Genomic DNA, 22,766 nt, shown 5'->3' on the forward strand with positions numbered 1-22,766 from the left:
AGCAGATGCACTGGTAAACATTTTATCTGCTCTCGCCACGGTAAGCAGATGCACTGGTAAACAGTCACCGAAAACGAAAGAACTTTTCTACTTTCGGTTGATGTTTTGCGGTCACCTTCACGACAGCCCTAAATGAACGTATACAGTGGAAGACGATCGTTTCCGTTTTGGCAGGTTTCAAAACCCCTGTTAGTGCCCCCACAGGCACGTTGTTTGCTGGGGACAGAAGATCAGAGTTACTTCCGGATACCTGATATCCAGGATTAGAGTGTAGCCTATACCGTGGCCGTGACGAACTGAATCATGGCGTACGAACGGTATCGGCATGTGATTGTACAAAAGTCATGGGTTTCTATAAACTTCTGTCCAAGCCAAATGTCATAACAGGCAATGCTTTGGGTACTTAGTGCAAATCAGGGGTCAATTTTGATAACAGAGTGAGAAAAACAAGAAAATGTTGGAAAATTATGCAATGGTGCCACGTTTGACCCGCGTGTGTAATCATGAGGTCGAGTAGCACCTTGTTATTTATTGTGCACATAGCCCAATTCATTTGCGACCTAATTCTTGCGATATCACGAAAGTGCGCTGCCCACACGATTTACCGCAATTTTTTTCATCGACCAAGTGCCGAAAATGGCGCTGTATGAACGGAAACATCCGGCGTACGAACGATATAGCCGGAATCAGTTGACACACCATGGTGACGTGGCAAGGTTCATATGATTGTTTTCTACAGCCAGGCATAGTATGTGAGGCCGACGAACACTTCGATTTACCGTCTGATGTCAGCAGTTTCTCTTTGTGATATGTGTTTGGATATTCGACGCCATGACAGACAACGATTAAGAGTCGTCTAATTGCGCAGTATGTATTGCAATGCATAGCAAACGCATAACACACAGAGACTGTGCATCAAGTCTCAACCTAAGCTAGTTCACACATGTCACAGTTAAACTCAACGCGAGCGGCGACAGTAAATAGAACGACACCAATGAAGAAGCGTCAGTTTTGAAGCAGTGAGGACAGTGATACCTGCGATGTGAGATCTCTCAGACGAGAGAACACCTCACAGTAAGGGACACCTGGATTGAGTGCACGAGAAAGGTACCAACTATAGGAGGGGGCCAGCCGCGGAGTCGCATCGGTTGAAACCACAAACAAATATTTATTTCTACCAGTCTCACTGGTGCTGAAAATGAGCTGTAGGCGAATTGTATGTTAAAACCATACATTTTCATTAGTATTAAGATATCGGGATTGGGATGGTCAAGACATACTCTTCAGTCTTCTGTTTACCAGTCTTCTATAGTGTTGTGTTACCAGTCTTCTATAGTGTTGTGTTACCAGTCTTCTATAGTGTTGTGTTACCAGTCTTCTATAGTGTTGTGTTACCAGTCTTCTATAGTGTTGTGTTACCAGTCTTCTATAGTGTTGTGTTACCAGTCTTCTATAGTGTTGTGTTACCAGTCTTCTATAGTGTTGTGTTACCAGTCTTCTATAGTGTTGTGTTACCAGTCTTCTATAGTGTTGTGTTTATGCACATGGTAGTGAGCACAACAGATTTGAACAAACTGCCTTTTTTTCCAATGTGTCAAGTAGCACACAAAAAACCTGCTGTTGTTGTATTTACCCGGCGATCACGATTCCATCTACAGCGGTAGGCATTCATTCAAAAGTCCGACTCAAAAATGGGTTAAACAGACCGAAATCATAATCGACAGTCTACCTCGATGAACAAACATATTGGCGGTCTCAATGACACTTTCTACATCTACATCTTCAATCTTTCTCGCAACTCGCAAGCCGTTTGAACAGTTACAGAATGTTCCCATGGTTTCTCCAAGATATTGCTGCTGTTTATTATTTAGCTTATCTCACCCGTACAGGAAGTAGTTTACACCCAACTGTCAGCTTTTTACTTTTCCTTGTCATGTTATGAACTGATATCTAATCAGCAAACACAAAAGTAAATTTCTACTTTCGGTTTAGTTTGTCGGTCACCTTGTTGTCCCTGTAGGCTTCATGCCAACCGCGAGTGAACGAACACACTGGAACAGGATTAATAATTTCAGTTCTCGGGTTCAACCCCCCCCCTTTGGTTTTTTACATTCAGTCAAGTTTTGACTAAATGTTTTAACATAGAGGGGGAATCGAGACGAGGGTCGTGGTGGATGTGTGTGTGTGTGTGTGTGTGTGTGTGTGTGTCTGTGTGTCTGTGCGTGTGTGTAGAGCGATTCAGACCAAACTACGGAACCGATCTTTATGAAATTTGACATGAGAGTTTCTGGGAATGATATCCCCGGATGTTTTTTTCTTTTTTTCGATAAATACTTCTGATGACGTCATATCCGGCTTTTTTGTAAAAGTTGAGGCGGCACTGTCACACCCTCATTTTTCAATCAAATTGATTGACATTTTTGTAAAGCAATCTTCGACAAAGGCCGGACTTCGGTATTGCATTTCAGCTTGGTGGCTTAAAAATTAATTAATGACTTTGGTCATTAAAAATCTGAAAATTGTAATATTTGTTTTATATAAAACGATCCAAATTTAAGTTTATCTTATTCTACATCATTTCCTGATTCCAAAAACATATAAATATGTTATATTTAGATTAAACACAAGCTCTGAAAATTAAAAATATAAAAATTATGATCAAAATTAAATATCCGAAATCGATTTAAAAACAATTTCATCTTATTCCTTGTCGGTTCCTGATTCCAAAAACATATAGATATGATATGTTTGGATTAAAAACACGCTCAGAAAGTTAAAATGAAGAGAGGTACAGAAAAGCGTGCTATGCAGCACAGCGAAACCACTACCGCGCTGAACAGGCTCGTCAGTTTCACTCCTTTATGCACAAGCGGCACGGTCATTGTGAAAAAATGCAGTGCGTTCAGTTTCATTCTGTGAGATCCACAGCTTGACTAAATGTAGTAATTTCGCCTTACGCGACATGTTTACATTTAGTCAAGTTTTACTTTGTTTGCTGTGGGCAGAAGATCAATCAGAACGTACGCTTTGCATGAAACAAGTGTCGCTTGATAGCAAATTCGGGTCACTTCGGGATACCTGATAATTATCCAGGTACAATTTTACCGTGACGTGACAACACTTCAGCAACCCGTATTAATCGAAAACACTTTTATATCTGGTCTGATGTCAGCAGTATCTCTTTGGGATATATTTTAAAATCCGCACAGCGGTTAAGAGTCTGACTGAATGTTAGGGTATTGGTAATAAATACGCTGAAGATAATTATGGTGTGATACTTTGACTCAAACAGACCCGCTGTGGCTGTCTTCTTCGACACACCAGCATTGGGTTTGTCTCGTCAAAGTTTCGAAATATGATCATGATAATCAGAGACGAGAGATGATGCATGCGTGTCTTCGTGTTTTCCAAGCCCTGATACTTTTGCTGTGAACTTTTGGATCTTTTTCGTGCGCATGTGTGCACACGGGGGTGTTCGGACACCGGAGAGAGTCTGCACACACTGTTGACTTCGAGAAATAAATCTCCCGCCGAACGTGGGGATCGAACCCACGCTACTGACAAAGCCAGCGCGCTACCAACTAACACGGACTTACATTCATCTCATGTACGTCCGTGCAACTAATAAGCTACGTCCCCGCCGAAGGGTTAAGAGTCGTCTTCTTGCGCAGTAAGGGGCTCCGCTCACATATGTAACTTCAGCAGGACCGACGACGCACTGCAGATTATCTCAGTCCGCAACACGTTGCACGAAAAGAAAACAGGCCAAGTGCTCGTCATAATTTCTATCGCGGCATAAATAATAGGCCGTGCGTCGTCTGTGCCTCTGAAACTGCGCAGGTATATTCTGCCCATAAGACTGCAGTGCGCGCAGAGCAGACGCATTACCCAGGGAGATTGTGCATCAATTCTCAACGTAGTTCACAGATGTGACGGCAACACTTTCTGCGACGAAAAGCACAGGACACTGATGAAAAAGCGAGGTAAAGGAGGTAGTCTTAAACTGCAGGGTCTTAATAGGGTTAGAAGTCTTACATTGCGGAGTCTTATGAGGGCAGATGGGTTGAAAGGTGGGGTCTTAGAGGAAAGGTTTCGCTGGATTTATTGTATTTGGTTTTTTTACACCCCCGGTATAGGGGTGTGTATAGATTTCACTCGATGTGTTTGTGTTCGCAAGTAGATCTCAAGAATGAACGGACCGATCGTCACCAAACGTGGTGAACAGGTTCTATACATTCCTGAGACGGTCCTTACAAAAATTGGGACCAGTCAAACACACGGTTAGGGAGTTATTGGTGGATTAAAATTATACAAGGCCTGGTATAGACGGACACCCCCGTTGGTCAAAGGGAAATAACCATTCTCACTGCCACCAACTGAGAAGGTTATTTCCCTTTGACGGGGGTGTAGTTCCTATCGGAGGAATTTCTTGTTTCTCTTTTTACATTTAGTCAAGTTTTGACTAAATGTAACGTAGAGAGGGGAATCGAGATGAGGGTCATATGGTGTATGTGTGTCTCTGTGTGTGTGTAGAGCGATTCAGACTAAACTACTGGACCGATCTTTATGAAATTTGACATGAGAGTTCCTGGGTATGAAATCCCCGAACGTTTTTCTCATTTTTTTGATAAAATTAATGTCTTTGATGACGTCATATCCGGCTTTTCGTGAAAGCTGAGGCGGCTCTGTCACGCCCTTATTTTGCAACCAAATTGGTTGACATTTTGGTCAAGTAATCTTCGACGAAGCCCGGACTTCGGTATTGCATTTCAGCTTGGTGGCTTAAAAATTAATTAATGACTTTAGTCATTAAAAATCTGAAAATTGTAAAACTATAAAAAGTTTTATAAAACGATCCAAATTTACGTTCATCCTATTCTTCATCATTTCCTGATTCCCAAAGCATATAAATATGTTATATTTGGATTAAAAACAAGCTCTGAAAATTAAAAATATAAAAATTATGATCAAAATTAAATTGTCCAAATCAATTTAAAAACACTTTCATCTTATTCCTTGTCGGTTCCTGATTCCAAAAACATATAGATATGCTATGTTTGGATTAAAAACACGCTCAGAAAGTTAAAACGAAGAGAGGTACAGAAAAGCGTGCTATCCTTCTCAGCGCAACTACTACCCCGCTCTTCTTGTCAATTTCACTGCCTTTGCCGTGAGCGGTGGACTGACGATGCTACGAGTATACGGTCTTGCTGCGTTGCATTGCGTTCAGTTTCATTCTGTGAGTTCGACAGCTACTTGACTAAATGTTGTATTTTCGCCTTACGCGACTTGTTTTTTTACAGGTCGACTGGCATCGAATTCATAGACGATGGCACAGTCAGGGCCTCTCGACTTGGCAGCCCTGCTCCCTCGAGAACGACAACAGTGGATGGGAGATGAACTGCTTCGTGTTTTGGGATTTGTCCAGACAAAGGATAGCCTAACTGGTTTGTAACGTTACTTCTTCATTCTTGGGCTGCAACCCCCGCGTGTTTGGGCGCCTCAGCTTTGGAGAGTGTAAATTCATTCATAATATGGAGTTAAGATATATGGGTATACCTACATCTAGCTTGTAAGGGTCATATTTAGTTATATTATTAGAACTGGAGTTAAGTATTAGAAGTTAGTTTTTGTGTTATACCATGTAAAAGTAAAACTTGTTTTCTTCTTTTTCTTCAAAAAACAAAACAATACGAAACAAAAACTAAAGCAAGAAAAAGATAAATGAAGAAGGGTGCTCCCCATCTGAAAAATAAAAGAAAGGAATCGGGCACAAAAAAAAGATGAGTTAGGATATAAGAGAAACAAAGCACGGTATGTTCGATTTCTTCTCCTTTCGATAACGCAATCACATTGATGATTTTAAAGGTGTAAACTCACAGAAAACGACTAATTTTAATGAAAACGATTAATTTAAAACAAGTCTTATACGTCACGATCGAGACGCTCCCCAGTGAATTTCCACAATCAATAAACATAGTTCTATTTATGCATACACCTCTCTCTCTCTCTCTCTCTCTCTCTCTCTCTCTCTCTCTCTCTCTCTCTCTCTCTCTCTCTCTCTCTCTCTCTCTCTCTCTCCCCATCTCATTTCGCAAGCAGACAACCTAAAATCTTGTCTCAATCAGAATGATTCCCTTGATACGGATGATTGTTTTGAAAAATTAAACACATTCTGTGGACAAAAGTTGACTCAAACTGACACGTTATCTATTCCTCCAATTTCAGTGCACGAGGTAGGAAAACTGGTAGAACAAATGGCGAATAAGAAGTCAATGGGTCCAGACAAGATTCCAGTCAAGTTGCTAAAACTTGCTTTACCTTACATTGTCGATTCCCTAACTTATGTTTATAACCTAAGCATACAACAAAACGTGTTCCCTTCTATTTTAAAGTGTGCAAAGGTATTACCACTTCCAAAAAATAAGGATCTTACAGACCCAAACAACTTTAGACCTATTTCCCTCTTACCTGTTCTATCTAAACCCTTAGAAAAGCACATACAAAAACACCTACTGGCATATATGGAACAAATGAATCTGTTTCATCCTTTTCAGTCTGGATTCCGCTCTAAGCATTCCTGCCACACCGCCTTAAGCTCTTTATGCGAGACTTGGCTGTCAGCAATAAACAAAGCAGAAATAACGGGAGCGTTGTTTTTGGACTTTAAGAAAGCCTTTGACCTAGTAGATCACTCACTTCTACTAAAGAAATTAAAGTGCTATTTAAAAGACGACTCCGCCTGTGCCTTTTTTGAATCGTATCTTTCAAAACGGAAACAGTATGTATCCATTAACTGTAAAACTTCGTCAAACGAGTTTGTCAGGAGTGGTGTCCCTCAAGGGTCTGTATTAGGACCTATCTTGTTCTGTATTTATATAAATGATTTACCCCTTCATGTGTCCGATGAAAAAGTTAGATGTGAGTTCTTCGCGGATGACTCTTCTGTTCACACCAGTCAGAACTTTTGGAATCCGTCAACTCTTCTCTTCAAACAAGTGTGGATGAAATCACTGAGTGGTGCGTTTCTAATGCAATGATCATTCACCCGATTAAAACAAAGAGTATGGTGATAACCACGAGACAAAAACTCCAATTAAGTCCTTTACAATTACAACTGTCAGTTGGTTCAACTCAAGTGCAGCAAGTTAGGGAACATAGATTATTGGGTGTTACCATTGATCAAGAGTTGAAATGGCAAACTCATTTAAGTAATATTTGCAAATTAGTATCAAAAATTGTGTACCTGTTATCAAAATTAAGGCATTACGCAGATTCTGTAGCACTCAAAATGTTCTATTACATAGAACATTATGTGTACTTTTAACATTGTACGCTAAGTTTTGCTTAGTGCTTGGGATCTTGGTGTTATGTCTCAGTTAAATGTATGCTTTGTATGCTTGTTGATTTGTGCTAGTTTATTCTATAATGAATTTGTAAAGCGCCTGGAGCCAATTGATGGGACTCGCGCTATAGAAAAGTTATTTATTATTATTATTATTATTATTATTATAATGCCTCATATAAACTTCGCTTTGACACTTTGGGATAACTGCAGTGATGTTCATTTAAAAAGACTCAATTCCCTGCATCGCCGAGCTGCAAAACTTATTCTGCATGATTTGAATAGGTCCACGGATGATAAACTAAATTATAAAGCTCTTGAATTCCCTCCCCTTGAAAGATCAGTTGACGTTAAACAAGGCTGTGTTCATGTATAAAATTCTAAATGACGACTGTCCTAAATATTTGCAATCACATTTCAAACATGCCACAAAAAGATATGGGTCCCAAAAAATCATCCCTCCTATACCTCGCATAGACCTCTACAAATCGAGCTTAACCTTCTCGGGAGCTTTTCTCTGGAACTCCTTCCCCCAACAGATAAGAAATGCAACTTCAGTGAAAATGTCTTGTTCGATTGTTATTTTGTTGAACATTTTGTACTAGTGTTAACGGATGTGCAGCTGATTTGAGCAACTTTATTAACAGCGATTGTGTTTTCAGCGTAGCAATAGGGCCCGATATTTAGACGAGACAAGTATAATGCCGACGAATCGAAGACGAGTCGCATTATACTTGTTCGAGTCTAAATATCGGACTGTATTGCTACGCTAAAAACACAATAGCGATTATATAGCTGTCCTGACCTTGATTTGTTGTTCCAAACTTACAAAATAACCATTTTTGCGTCGATGCGCTGATTTCAGGTTTTGATAGCAGACGCCGTTTCTTATGCGCATTAGTTTTGCGCAGGCGCCACACTGACTTTGGAAAAAAAACTCGATTTGACAACACAGCTGTTAAACAGCTTTTTATTAGTTCATTCGAATACAACAAAAAGAAGTTTGAGTTTTTTTTAATTTTGAACAAGACTACTTATGAAGAAGACCAAAACACAACATCAACGGAAAACTAGAAACAACTGAAGTAGGCCTACTAGGATGCAACAAGGGGAGGAGAAGAGAACAGCTAATCGCGAGCAGACGACAGCGAAGCTTTCAGTTTGGGTGAATGGCATTTATACTTGTCTCGTCATGAAGCGAACTTTTCAACATAAGTTATAAACGACTACATGAATGTTAGTGTCATGGGTTGTACATCAATACTTCACAGGGCCGGACCCAGGGGGGGGTTCCAGGGGTTCCGGAACCCCATCCCTGGAAAAAGCATGTACCTTGCTTTGACTTTTACTAGTTTTAGCACCAAAACAATGCTGCTCTTAACCCTCAAAACAAGGCCCAGAATGCACCAGATTGCACAGATTTTAACCGTTTTTCAAAACATGTCCGGGGTAGCATGCCCCCGGACCCCCCTAGTTCGCGCGCCTGCAACTGACACAGGCACACAAAAACGGCTGTTCCGTTTTACTCCCCTGTTTGTACTACATCTTTCGACTTTATACAGATTGTGGTGTTTAGGGACAGAAAATAATTGATTTAGTCCTGTTTCATCGGAAAGTTAGCAGAAAAGGGTACGCTATCAACATTTTTAAAGCTGAAAAACATTCCCGAGAAGAATTTCAAGTTGTCAGTGTATGCTGTTGTCGATTAAAACATCGTGTGGTACAGATGGGTAAACCGGAACCATGCGTCTTTGTTATTGCCAATATGCTTTTGGATATTGGCAAAAATGGCCGACTTCCGTAGCATTATGCTTTGATGATCGGAAGAGACCATCCAATCACAGCATCCGAATTCCCCCACGTGTCCATCAGAATAGCTATATTCCCAAATGAAAGGTATAACTATGTCAATGTAATTTTGTAATTTTTGAGTTCTCCTTATGTAATTCCTTAAATGCACATTGTGTTGCACTCCATACAATGTATTTCTGTAATTTTTATATGATTGATATTATATTTTTAATGTGCGTCTGTCTTTATGTGTTGTATAAAGGACAGGTTGGAAGAATAGGCTTTGCCTAAAACCTTTATCCTTTTGTAAGTTCTGAATCTGATTCTCTCTCCATCTCTCTCTCTGTCTCCATCTCTCTCTCTCACTCTCTCCCTCTCTCTCTCTCCATCTCTCTCTCTCTCTCCATCTCTCTCTCTTTCACTCTCCATCTCTCTCTCCATCTCTCTTTCTCTCTCCCTCTTTCTCTCCATCTCTCTCTCTCTCTCTCTCCGTCTCTCTCTCTTTGTCTCTCTCCCCCTCTCAGTCTGTCTCTGTCTCTGTCTCTCTCCCTCTCTTTGTCTCTGTCTCTCTGTCTCTCTCCCTCTCTTTGTCTCTGTCTCTGTCTCTCTCCCTCTCTTTGTCTCTGTCTCTCTTTGTCTCTGTCTCTCTCCCTCTCTTTGTCTCTGTCTCTCTTTGTCTCTGTCTCTCTCTCTGTCTTCTTCCTCCGTTTGTCTGACCGTGTTCCTCCCCCCCTCCCTTTTTCTCAAACGGAAGTGTGTGTGTGTGTGTGTGTGTGTGTGTGTGTGTGTGTGTGTGTGTGTGTGTGTGTGTGTGTGTGTGTGTGTGTGTGCGTGCGTGCGTGCGGGTGTGTGTGTTTATATTTCACAGGTCAAGATTTGGGTTGTGTATTTGAAGCAGCCAGGAGGGACGCTAAAAGACAAGAGTCACAGAGAAAGTACACACATGCCGCGTCTTCATACAAGTATGCTTGGAACATTGCACAGCGATTGCAAGGTTTACCACCTGACGTTGTCAAGGAGTTGCTCATTGGTCTGTCCGATGTCAGCTTGAAAATAACAGATGTACAGACCGCATTTGCATCTGCACAAGTTTGTATAGGCTTTGCGCCACATTTCTCCAAGGTAGGAATTAACTTCTGTTTGACTTGCCTGACGCCCCCCCCCCCCCCACACCCCCTCCCCCCCCCTAATAATTCTCCCCTTTTAAAACCTTGCTTTTGCAGATTTGTTTTCTCCATAGTCTCTTTAAATTAATTTTTATTTTAGGACCCGTTTTAGGCCCACATTGAGCACAGTCCACTCTCCTCCAACAACGTTGTGTTCTTCAGCGACGCAAAGTCAGTCCCGTGCAGGCCTTAGACACTACCAGACACAAAGAACTGAATGACCTGTCATCCGCCTTGACCTCCCTGTGCAGAGCCCACACAATCGTGCTGCAATGGGTCCCCTCTCACTGCAACATACTAGGCAACGAAGCCGCAGATACTCTGGCAAAGGAGGGCACTACGAAGGACCAGAATGACAGATCAACCACCTTCAAAGAAGCCAAGACCATCATCAAGGCCAAGCAACACAAAAAGTGGTTGCAGCAGCACCCACACTACTACAACAAAAACGACGCCTTTCACCTGCTCACAAGGTCTGAGCAGGTCCTCATATTCAGGCTGCGGACAGGCCACAACCGAATGAACCACTGACCACCTTTTCACCAAGTTCTGAATTGGCCAGTCAGATCAGTGCCCTTGTCAAACAGGTAGCATGACAACGGAACACCTGCTGCAGACTTGCCCACTACACGATGGCCTCAGGAGCCAGATCTGGGCGGAGGCGACCATGGTGCAAGGGAAGCTCTATGGCAGTCTGGACGACCTACAGCGCACGGCAACATTTGCGCGGAGAACCGGCATTTCCATCTGAGTGATCGACAAGAAGAAGAAGAAGAAGGACCCGTTCCTTTTGAAGACCTGATTTTCTCAGAATGTTGGAGGTTCCACTGCATCAGGGCTGAGGTAGACGACCAAGTTGCCAGCCAAACGGGAGACACCCGCAGTGTTTGATTGGTTGAAACTGAGATGTGTTGTGATTTCAACGAATCAGAACCCGCGGTTTGTTCTCTCCCGTTTGGGTAGCACCCACTTCCGGTTCGTGCAGCTCAGCCCAGGCCGAGTCATAGTAATCTTCAGTGTTGGACGTTCTCATGCTTCTGGATGGCTGTCTTACTAGGCACATGGCCGTTGGCAGACAGGGAATTTCAACGATGATTTTTACATTCTGCAAATTCTAAATGTGATCTCGACTGTCTTTTCTTGTAAGTTCTTATGTTCTTCTTTGCTATTCTTTGTTGTTGTTGTTGTTGTTGTTGTTGTTGTTGTTGTTGTTTAAATTTCTTGTTGTGTGTGAAATAGGGATACAAGTTGATGTCAGAAGTTGGAGTGGCAAAATCTGATCCAAGCCTTGCAGTTCGTGCCCTGCTGGATGGAATGGTGCGGTGTTCTTTGTCGGATGATGAGACGGTGGACTTCGTTGTCAATGCTTGCCAGCAGATTGTTCGGACCAACAGCTCAGCAGGCGAGTAATGCTGCTCCTTTTAGTATAGTATTCATTACTGCATAGAGGCTCGTCGGCATTTTCTGAGGTGGTGGTGGGGGTGGGGTTGGGTGGTTGGAAAGGGGGAAGTGTGATGTTTGTTTTTTTGCTACGTAGTAAAACATAAAGACTTGTTCAAACACAAAGCGTGCAGTTGAGACATGTGCGGGTGAGTTTTCACCTTAGACGATCGCAGCCTATATGACACCCGTGTGATAATACGAAATAACTTTAACACGTGGAGTGAGATGGGCAGTTTATTAAGTTTGCATATAGTAATGCCTTAAGTTTATGTGACTAGTCATTGCTGCACAGATGAACTCCCCTGTTAACACCCCCAATTTAAGACGACCTACCTTTTAAGAACTTGCATTTTTAGATTATCTGTTCACAACATCTCTAAATTCACCTCCTTTTAAGTCCTGATTTTCACAGATTGTTTGTGGTCTTGAAAAGGGGTTTCCATTGATATTGAATCTGTATTTTATTGAAGGAAGGTTTTTTTTTACAGCTAACTTATATGAAATTACTGGGATTCAACCCAAACTACCAGATGCACCTCAGATTTGGAAGAAGATTCTGCAGCGCCTTTTTGATTCCAATTCGTTTGCTGCACTTGCGCTTGTCACTTCGGGACTGACAGACCATCACATCTCGACACGCCTGGACTCTGCTGCAAAAAATGTTGATGTAGACTGCAGTCAGATGAACGTGGAAAAAGTAAGTTGTAGACAGAAAGTAGCAAAGCCATTCTATTGTAGCGCACGAGACAATTGAAATACAATTAGAGGCAAAGCCAGTCAAGCACAAGTGAGCGTGGGCTAATTTATACCTCCGCAGAAATCTGCATTGCCTAACACAGAAGTTCACAGAAGTTTTCTTTCTTGGGTTTAGGTTGTGGATACCCTTAACAAACAACAGGTGAAAGCCTGGGGAGCCGAGTTGGCCATCTTCATAATTGATCACGGAGGACAAATCGGCAGAGACACTCAGGGCCCATTCGTTCAGCGTCTGGTTCAGCTGGCTGTCAAAACAGGTGGGTGCAGGGGATGCGGGGAATGATCAGTCAGTGTTGTATGCTCTTTGGAAAATGAGAATGATCAGTCAGTGTTGTATGAACATTTGTAGAAGAATGCTGCATGTTTATTCTACATATTCTAAAACATTTGTTTTATTAGGAGGGTACTGCAAGTGATTTGAAATGTTCTTTACTTTTGTTTTATTTTGAAGGATGTTGCTAACTGATCAGACATGTTCTTAAATATTAGTTTCATTTTGAAGGATGATAGAAGCAGACTCTACATGTTCTGAATATTTGTTTCATTTTGAAGGATGCTGCAAGGGGGTGATTCTACGTGGTCTGAACAATAGTTATTGATTCATTTAGAAATAAGCTATACGCAGATTCTACATGATCTTAATATTTGTTTCATTTTGTAGGATGCTGCAAGGTGATTCTACGTGGTCTGTTGTTTCATTTTGAAGGATGCTAGAAACAGACTCTACATGTTCTGAATATTTGTTTCGTTTTGAAGGATGCTAGAAACAGACTCTACATGTTCTGAATATTTGTTTCATTTTGAAGGATGCTAGAAACAGACTCTACATGTTCTGAATATTTGTTTCGTTTTGAAGGATGCTAGAAACAGACTCTACATGTTCTGAATATTTGTTTCGTTTTGAAGGATGCTAGAAACAGACTCTACATGTTCTGCATATTTGTTTCATTTTGAAGGATGCTAGAAACAGACTCTGTACATGTTCTGAATATTTGTTTCGTTTTGAAGGATGCTAGAAACAGACTCTACATGTTCTGAATATTTGTTTCGTTTTGAAGGATGCTAGAAACAGACTCTACATGTTCTGCATATTTGTTTCATTTTGAAGGATGCTAGAAACAGACTCTGTACATGTTCTGAATATTTGTTTCGTTTTGAAGGATGCTAGAAACAGACTCTACATGTTCTGAATATTTGTTTCGTTTTGAAGGATGCTAGAAACAGACTCTACATGTTCTGAATATTTGTTTCATTTTGAAGGATGCTAGAAACAGACTCTACATGTTCTGAATATTTGTTTCGTTTTGAAGGATGCTAGAAACAGACTCTACATGTTCTAAATATTTGTTTCATTTTGAAGGATGCTAGAAACAGACTCTACATGTTTTGAATATTTGTTTCGTTTTGAAGGATGCTAGAAACAGACTCTACATGTTCTGAATATTTGTTTCGTTTCGAAGGATGCTAGAAACAGACTCTACATGTTCTGAATATTTGTTTCATTTTGAAGGATGCTAGAAACAGACTCTACATGTTCTAAATATTTGTTTCGTTTTGAAGGATGCTAGAAACAGACTCTACATGTTCTGAATATTTGTTTCGTTTTGAAGGATGCTAGAAACAGACTCTACATGTTCTGAATATTTGTTTCGTTTTGAAGGATGCTAGAAACAGACTCTACATGTTCTGAATATTTGTTTCGTTTTGAAGGATGCTAGAAACAGACTCTACATGTTCTGAATATTTGTTTCGTTTTGAAGGATGCTAGAAACAGACTCTACATGTTCTAAATATTTGTTTCAGTTTGAAGGATGCTAGAAACAGACTCTACATGTTCTGAATATTTGTTTCATTTTGAAGGATGCTAGAAACAGACTCTACATGTTCTGAATATTTGTTTCGTTTTGAAGGATGCTAGAAACAGACTCTACATGTTCTGAATATTTGTTTCATTTTGAAGGATGCTAGAAACAGACTCTACATGTTCTGAATATTTGTTTCGTTTTGAAGGATGCTAGAAACAGACTCTACATGTTCTGAATATTTGTTTCATTTTGAAGGATGCTAGAAACAGACTCTACATGTTCTGAATATTTGTTTCATTTTGAAGGATGCTAGAAACAGACTCTACGTGTTCTGAATATTTGTTTCATTTAGAAATATGCTAGAAGCAGATTCTACATAATCTGAATATTTGATTCATTTTGAAGGATGCTGCAAGGTGATTCGACATGTTCTTGAAAAGAAAAATTGGCAAAGAAAGCGTGACATCAATCAGCAAAACTCCCTGGGAAGAACTGGTCTCCATGTCGCCGTCATGTCAACTTCAGGGGTCCTTCTGGCAGAGATTGTGTCCCTGCTCTTGGATAACGGAGCCTGTTCCAACATCCGTGATAAGGAGGGAAAGATGCCACGGGATTATGTCACCCAAAACCCGTCAGTGGTCAAGAAGCTGAACCAGTCGCACTGTAAGTAGATACAGTGCCCCACCTCCCCCCCCCCCTCCTTAAAGACACGCCACACCTCTGACAAGATCAGGTCTTTTACAGGAAAGAGATTTAAATGGAAGCACATTTACAGACAGTATGACAGCAAGTATGACGAAAGTCCCCTCCCCCTCCTTAAAGGCACAGTGCAGCTCACAGCCTTCGTTTTGCGTTATTGTTGCAGCTGAGTGCATTTACAGTTCAAAAATCCTCCTATGGTAGTAAAACAAACCCAAAACTACCCAACGACGACATCTGTGAAGCTCGACAGTTTCTTGTTCACGCGAGTGCATAAATTAACCTAGTTATTACGTTGGTGTTTGGTCGGAGTTCGATTCAACTGAGGGATTCCGGCCTCCATTTTGTTTTACACAAACTCATGATGACGTCTGACATAGTTTGCTGGTGACGTGTCTTTTTGTGCATGATGTGGTGATCTACCCGATCTAAATTTAGATCCAAAAATAGGTCAAGACCAGCCGGGTCCGAGTACGAAATTAATTCGTAAAAAAATCGCAGTTCTTGACTCTTTGGGTGCAAGTCAATGAAACTTGGTAGTTCTGCTGAGGTATGACTAAAAGCCCCAGGGGCTCCGTGCACCTGGATTTGACAAGTTCAGTACCTTTAAAGACACGCCACACCTCTGACAAGATCAGGTCTTTTACAGGAAAAAGACTTAAATGGAAGCACATTTACAGACAGTCTGACAGCAAGTATGACAAAAGTCCCCTCCCCCTTGCTTAAAAAACTCCCAAAACTCTTAACAAGATCTGGTCTTATACATGAAAGAGACTTAAATGGAAGCAAATTTACAGACAGTATGACAGCAAGTTTGACGAAAGCCCCCCCCCCCCCCCCCCCCCTTAAAGACACGTCACACCTCTGACAAGATCAGGTCTTATACACGAAAGAGACTTAAATGGAACCAAATTTACAGACAGTCTGACAGCAAGTATGACAAAAGTCCCCTTCCCCCCTTGCCCAAAGACTCCCAAAACTCCTAACAAGATCTGGTCTTATACACGAAAGAGACTTAAATGGAACCAAATTTACAGTCTGACAGAAAGTTTGACGAAAGTAGGGCCTTGAAAGGTGGGAAGTCTCAAAACTGTTGTCTTAAAAGGGTGGTTTAAATTTACAACAGGCGAGGACAAATAATTTACATGTATTTCACTCGTTGGTCAGTAGGAAGAGCTGCTTTGAAAAGGTGCGGTTTAAGTGTTGATGTTTTTGTAGTTTAGCTTGACTACGGTCTGAGGCAGTGATAGGGATTTCTTTCAACTTGTAACGGTGTCATTCAAGGTAAAGTCCAGGCATTCATGTAATATGTGTCCAGCTAGGGGGAAAAAGATCAACAATAAAGCAAATAGGGACAGACTTTCTACAAATGTAATCACAACGCTTTGTTTTGTCTCCGCTTGTCCACATAGTGTTCTGTTGTTATTTTGAAGCACATATGGTTAATGACGGCATTGCTTGGATATTTCTTTCTATGCATGACGTAATCGTCACATTATTTTATGCTTCAAGACCTGTACGTAATACAGGAACGATTTCAAACTTCTGAAAAACAACACACACAAAAACAAAGAATGCATGAAAACCGATTGAGAAGATTACCCCGGGCTAAGATTTGCAGGAATTTTACTGTTTGGCAGTGTCAGTGTTCATATAATTATGGACAAAATAATTAAGGCTTTGGTGAAAAAGTATTTGAGAAATATTTGTATCTGGCAAATTTGCTGTAATGTGACTTCTGTCTGTTGATGGAGCTCCTTCTTAATAATCCTAAAAAACAAAAAAAAGAAATTAAAACTCAAAAATAAACATGTGCATGCTTCTTTATTTTTTTCATGAAGTCAACTGGCAAACATTTACAATGAACTTGATTATATTTCGCTGTGAATATAATAATTTCTGATACAGATACAAATTTTCTTTTTTCTACAGCTTTTGAAAGTATAAAGGCAAAAGGCAATGATGCCCACAAAAACCAAAAGCATTCAGATGCTGTGAGATTTTACAAAGAAGCTGTCAAAGAGTTGTCGGGGGAGAAATGTGGCAGTCATCATCATCGAGACCTTGCAGTTCTGCATTGCAACATGGCAACCTCATTCATGGCCATGAACAAAAAGGCAGAAGGGAAAAACCATGCGCAGAAAAGTATCAAGGCGGATCCTACTTACTTTAAGGTATCAACTCGTTTGTTCACTTCATATGCTGTATGGCAGGTAAAATCTAAGAGATATGTTTTGAACCCGTCCATGGCGGGGATGTAGCTCAGTCGGTAGCGCGCTGGATTTGTATCCAGTTGGCCGCTGTCAGCGTGAGTTCGTCCCCACGTTCGGTGAGAGATTTATTTCTCAGAGTCAACTTTGACTCTCCTCGGTGTCCGAACACCCCCCGTGTGTACACGCAAGCATAAGATCAAGTGCGCACGAAAAAGATCCTGTAATCCATGTCAGAGTAAGATGGATTATAGAAACACGAAAATACCCAGCATGCTTCCTCCGAAAGCGGCGTATGGCTGCCTAAATGGCGGGGTAAAAAACGGTCATACACGTCAAAATCCACTCGTGCAAAAAACACGAGTGTACGGGGGAGTTTCAGCCCACGAACGCAGAAGAAGAAGAAGAAGAAGAAGAACCCGTCCAGAACTTAAGTTTGTTGATCAAAAATGTTGGTTTAGCCGGAACTTCTCAAATACAGACAACACTTCGGGATGTTCTTGTACATATTTTTTATCTGCAGCATATCTAATATTTGAGTCCAATATCTTTAGATTTATTTAACACATTGTCACTGAGCATAAACATGTATAAGCGAACATTTTGTCATGTCACATGTTGATAGTTGCTGTATCTGTGATGTTTGAATAGTAATAAACACACGGTCGACCAGTTAAAACAACGATCACATCTAATAACTGACTCGATGTGTATGTTATGACCTCATTTCTTTCACAAATATACTCATCGGAGTTTGTTGCGTCACAGCCGGGGTGCTTGCCCTGAGTGTTAGCCGACATTGTGTTTTCCCTGAGGTCACATGAGTTTCGCTTGAGGTCGAGGTCACTGACACGCGTGTTTAGCGATCGCTACAGGCCATCAAGTGAATCATGGTTCTGATGTGTACATTTTTGAAAGAAAAGGGCATCATATCAATTGGACACTGCATAACATACACACCGGAGTCAGTAATATTCGCTGCAAAAGTGGTTTTAACTGGTCAACCATGTGTTTCCTGTTTGTACGAGGTTAGCGGGGAGCAACTCTTCCACTACGCTGCAAATCATTGTCCTGACGTGTCGATTTTGAGGGTACTCTTAAATTAGCATTGGTCACGTGACCCCTGTAAAAGAAATATTTCATCTGAATAGTGTGCCGAGTAACCAAGTTAGGTGCCTTTAACGGCAAAGAATATTTGAAGGAAATAACATGGGAATGAATTTGATTGTTGGGGTACAAACATGTTTTGCTGAGCTTATTATATATCGAACTCCTTTGTATCTGTAAAGCCATACTTCAGACTAGGCAAGATCCTGGTCAATGAACGTCAGCAGAAAGATGCATGCGACGTGTTCTGCAAGGGTCTCTTTTGTGAAGCTACAATACCTGCAGACAGGGTGGAGTTTCTGGTGGAGATAGCCTTATTGCTGCCTCACCTAACAGGTAAATGCATTTTGTAACACAGTCGAATCTATGTATAACAACCTCCCAAGAGGCCGACCAAAAGTGGTCGCTACCGACGCAACGATCTCCGAAAAGGATCCCTGACGAGTCGTACTATACACTTCACCTTCCCTAAGCGACCACCTGTATAAAGCGAAGGTGAAGTATGTAGAAAAACGACTTGGGGGTCCTTTTTGTTGGTCGTTGTGGGTAGGAAGTCGTTTTCTAGAGACGGTTGGCAGGCTGGACTGGGTGGCCGAGTGGTAACGCACTTGCGCTCGGAAGCGAGAGGTTGCGAGTTCGACCCTGGGTCAGGGAGTTAGCAATTTTCTCCCCCCTTTCCTAACCTAGGTGGTGGGTTCAAGTGCTAGTCTTTCGGATGAGAAAAACCGAGGTCCCTTCGTGTACACTACATTGGGGGTGTGCACGTTAAAGAGCCCACGATTGACAAAAGGGTCTTTCCTGGCAAAATTGTATAGGCATAGATAAAAAATGTCCACCAAAATACCCGTGTGACTTGGAATAATAGGCCGTGAAAAGTAGGATATGCGCCGAAATGGCTGCGATCTGCTGGTCGATGTGAATGCGTGATGTATTGTGTAAAAAATTCCATCTCACACGGCATAAATAGATCCCTGCGCCTTGAGTCCGAGTCTGGAGATACGCGCGCGATATAAGACTTCATATATAACATTTATAAAATTAAAAGACCTTGTTAATGAAAGACATTTTTTTTTAAAGCAAGTGAAGCAGAGATGTTGATTTTCTATTGGCGGAGATGAGTAATGTGCATGTACAGTGAAACCTGCGATGTGAGGTCCCTCCAAGCAGGATTCCTTCCATAAAAGGACACCCTTTAGCTGGACCCAAGGGTGCCCTTTCGTTGCAGGTATTACTGTATTTTCTTCACGATCTGTGATATTACTTTTCCCTTTATATTTAACCTCTAGCAGATAATCAAGACCAAACATGCGAACACGGGTACCTACGGTTGTAGACCAACTGTTGCGGCGATATACCCCACTCACTGTCAGGATCCAATTAGTCCGGCACAGTATGTACCTAAATCGGAACAAACTGATTACTTTATTTATTATCAACTATTACGTGTTTGATCCAGTTTTACCCAGTGAGCCTTATATCAAAGAAAAGTGCCGAGTCTTAGGAACACAAAGGTACCAAAATCAGCTCGTTTTCATTCGGAGAAAGGAATTTATGTGGGAGCAGCCTCACAGGGCTACCAACTTTACCTTACCTTACCTTACATTACCTGACCTTGCCTTACCTTAGCCTTACCTTACCTTAACTTAACTTAACTTGCCTTATATTACCTTAACTTACCATAATGACTTGATCTGCAGACGAAGACCGCATTATCAAGCGAGTGAGCATCCACTTGAAGGAGTGTTGGCCAAAACTGTTTGCTGCCTTATGCAAGAAGAACTACTGGGATGTTATTTGCCGTCTTGTGCTTGGACCACCTTTCAGAGATGCGGATGCTCTGAGAACTGATGGTTGGCGCTTATGGTCAGATCAATACACAACTGATCAGCGGATAAGAGTAAGTGTTTTAGAAGTTTGGGCTACGAAATTAGTAGTACCCTGTTGAATACAAGCCTTTGTTGGAAAAAAAGTAATGAAAGCACTAACAACGGGCTGATACATTATCAAGCCCAAAGGACAAGCCAACATCTCAAAATAGAAAGTCTCCAGGTAAGGGTACCTACAGTACTGGCTGGAAGTCAAAGAGCTATTGGCATCTGTTGTCTCCCTTGCCAAAATTCTGATTTTGGGTGTTGATTGAAATAGGCACCAGATACGTACTTTGCACAGACAAGAGATTTTATGTCCATATAGCCAGTATAGGTGTACTGGAAATGGCGGTTTCAGCGCCCGAGGTTGACATAAGAATTTTGAACAGATTAATTATGCATTTCGTTTTCATTCTCTCTGACTTTCTCTCGCCTCGTGTCTCTTGCCCTCTCTCTTTCTGATTGGCAGTGCATGGATCTTCTCAAAGGGATTTTAACTCGGGTTGACAACTGATAATGGCATTTATGCATTGTAGGTTTCCTCATTTTCAATAATGACCTCGGAAATGTAACTACGCTAAAAGCATGTAAGCTTTGTAATAATGACATTTAGTATTATAATAATTATTATTTACACTTTTGTTGTTACTGTTTGTTTGTTTGAATTATATCTTTGCGAACGTTTCTGTTTTGATTGCCTAATTAAGCTATCATTTTGTCAGTTGGGGGATTGTTTTCTGTTGTTTTGTTTTTTGAAAATGGCAAAATGTTTTCCCAGGTGGGCCAGGCCATGAGTTTTGAGCTGAAGACTACCACATCTATTGCTTCCATACTCGACGCGGTCAAGGGTCAAACTAGTACACTGTTCAAGGACTATGCCACTGACCTGGTCTTGGCATTGCTGCTTCAGGGGGCAGAGCTTGAAAGCCTTCTGCAGAAGAGTTCGGAAAGTTGTTACCATGTGGCTTTGCGCCTTTGCTGTTTAACAGGTTCGTGTCTTTATATCCAGGGATGATGCTGGAAATTATTTTCTATGGTAAATTTGCTGTTATGGCCTAAAAAGTGTCAGCCATTTTTGGATGTTTTCAGCAGTCGTTGGCGCCTCATTCCCCCAATCGTAAAAAGAAATTGACGATCAGAGATCATCAAAACAGCTGTTTATAAAACAGTGCAAACCAATGCAATTTATATCTATTTTGTAATTATGTCTATTTTTATTTTTATTTTTTTTACAGATTGTTCAAAATCTTACACCTTTGTGTGTAACACTTTTTTGAGCGTTAATGGGCACGGATACGTAGTTAGTTGTATCTCAGAGAGCGCCTGGTTCGATCTCCAGTCAGCGTGATTGAAATCGACATGTTTAAGCATTTTAGGCTTTTGAATGTATCTAAGGGGGAGAGTTTTTATTTCTTATTTTGTTAACATGTTTTGTGTGTGTGTGTTTTGTATGTGTGTGCATTTCACACCTTTGTGCGTGATGGCATAATAACGGTATTTGGTTGAATATGACCTGGAAGTGTTGAAAAAGAAATCATCTCAGTTTTCACATCCATTGTTATCTGGATATATAGATCAAATTTCAGCAAACACTAACTTTTCTCACTGTCTCAGTGTCTGTATGTGACAGGGAAGCTTGGCCTGATGCGCTATATCCTGTCAGAAGAGATTCGTTTGAAGGAAGCCCTCATGGCTGTTGATGTTGAAGGAAAAAGCCTGCTTCACCTGGCTTGTGTGCTGGATAGGTCTACCACGATTGGAGAACAGGTCATTCTGCTTCTTTTTGAGAAGGGCTTTGATCCACTCACCAAAGACTCATCTGGGAAACAAGCTGTCTTCTACCTTACACCAGACAGCACTTCAGGCAAGCTTTTCAGAACAGGTAAATTAAAAAAAAATAATATGCAGTAGTACTGGTAATGTGACGCTCCTCTAAACACAAGAACACCTTCCAATAAAGTATAACGTCCCTTGTCCCCATGAAATGATGCGGGCATGATCTTTTTAGTTGGGGGTCCGACAAATATCACAATACTTTTCTTGCACAGTTTAGATCTGCCATGAGAGGCCACCTCGAATGTAGGGACACTATTGTCGCAAATACCTACAACTGTATAAGGCCAAAAAAAATAGGTCTGCGGTAACATAGGCCAAAAAAATAGGGTCAGTAGGTCGGGATTTTTTTTTTCTCCAAAAAAACATATTTTTACGTTATTTTTTATTATTTGTTTTCCCCAAATGCCAAAAAAAGTCTAGGGTCGCGCGAAAAAAATAGGGTCGGTCGGGTTACCGTAAACAGTTTATTTTTTGTTGTTGGCCTAACTGCAAAAGTGAAAAATGAGCATGCAGAAACCCATGATGCATTGATTATTGTCTTCCTCTTTCTTGTTTGTCTTCTCTTTGTTTCTTTTCATTTCATTGTCTGTCCTGCTTTCCTTCCATTTTCTTTGTTTACTTGTTTCATTGGACTTATACATGCGCTGCAACCCAACATTTAACTTGATTTAGATTTGTGTGGAAGTATGACGACTTTCTTCAGTTTAGTGAGCATGATTATCTTATTTCTAAGAGTGGAT

At 41.0% G+C, this 22,766-nt stretch overlaps 1 protein-coding gene and 1 long non-coding RNA gene across 2 annotated transcripts in view; both read left to right on the forward strand.

The window, feature by feature from the left end:
• The first annotated feature begins 731 nt into the window (after positions 1-731).
• Positions 732-10,252, forward strand: LOC138980824 (uncharacterized). Its single transcript, XR_011460454.1, has 3 exons — positions 732-867; positions 5,304-5,447; positions 10,005-10,252. It is a non-coding gene; the product is annotated as an uncharacterized lncRNA (long non-coding RNA).
• Positions 10,253-11,553: 1,301 nt separating this feature from the next.
• LOC138979502 (TPR and ankyrin repeat-containing protein 1-like) overlaps positions 11,554-22,766 on the forward strand; it is a 40,542-nt gene continuing 29,329 nt past the window's right edge. Inside the window, exons 1-9 of the mRNA XM_070352213.1 lie at positions 11,554-11,704; positions 12,234-12,442; positions 12,617-12,758; positions 14,712-14,969; positions 16,938-17,179; positions 18,505-18,658; positions 20,020-20,219; positions 20,969-21,179; positions 21,821-22,072. Of these exons, the coding sequence (XP_070208314.1) occupies positions 11,554-11,704; positions 12,234-12,442; positions 12,617-12,758; positions 14,712-14,969; positions 16,938-17,179; positions 18,505-18,658; positions 20,020-20,219; positions 20,969-21,179; positions 21,821-22,072 (1,819 nt within the window). The remainder of the gene's footprint in view (positions 11,705-12,233; positions 12,443-12,616; positions 12,759-14,711; positions 14,970-16,937; positions 17,180-18,504; positions 18,659-20,019; positions 20,220-20,968; positions 21,180-21,820; positions 22,073-22,766) is intronic.

The sequence above is a fragment of the Littorina saxatilis genome, linkage group LG11 (assembly GCF_037325665.1).
Source record: "Littorina saxatilis isolate snail1 linkage group LG11, US_GU_Lsax_2.0, whole genome shotgun sequence".
NCBI lineage: Eukaryota > Metazoa > Mollusca > Gastropoda > Littorinimorpha > Littorinidae > Littorina > Littorina saxatilis.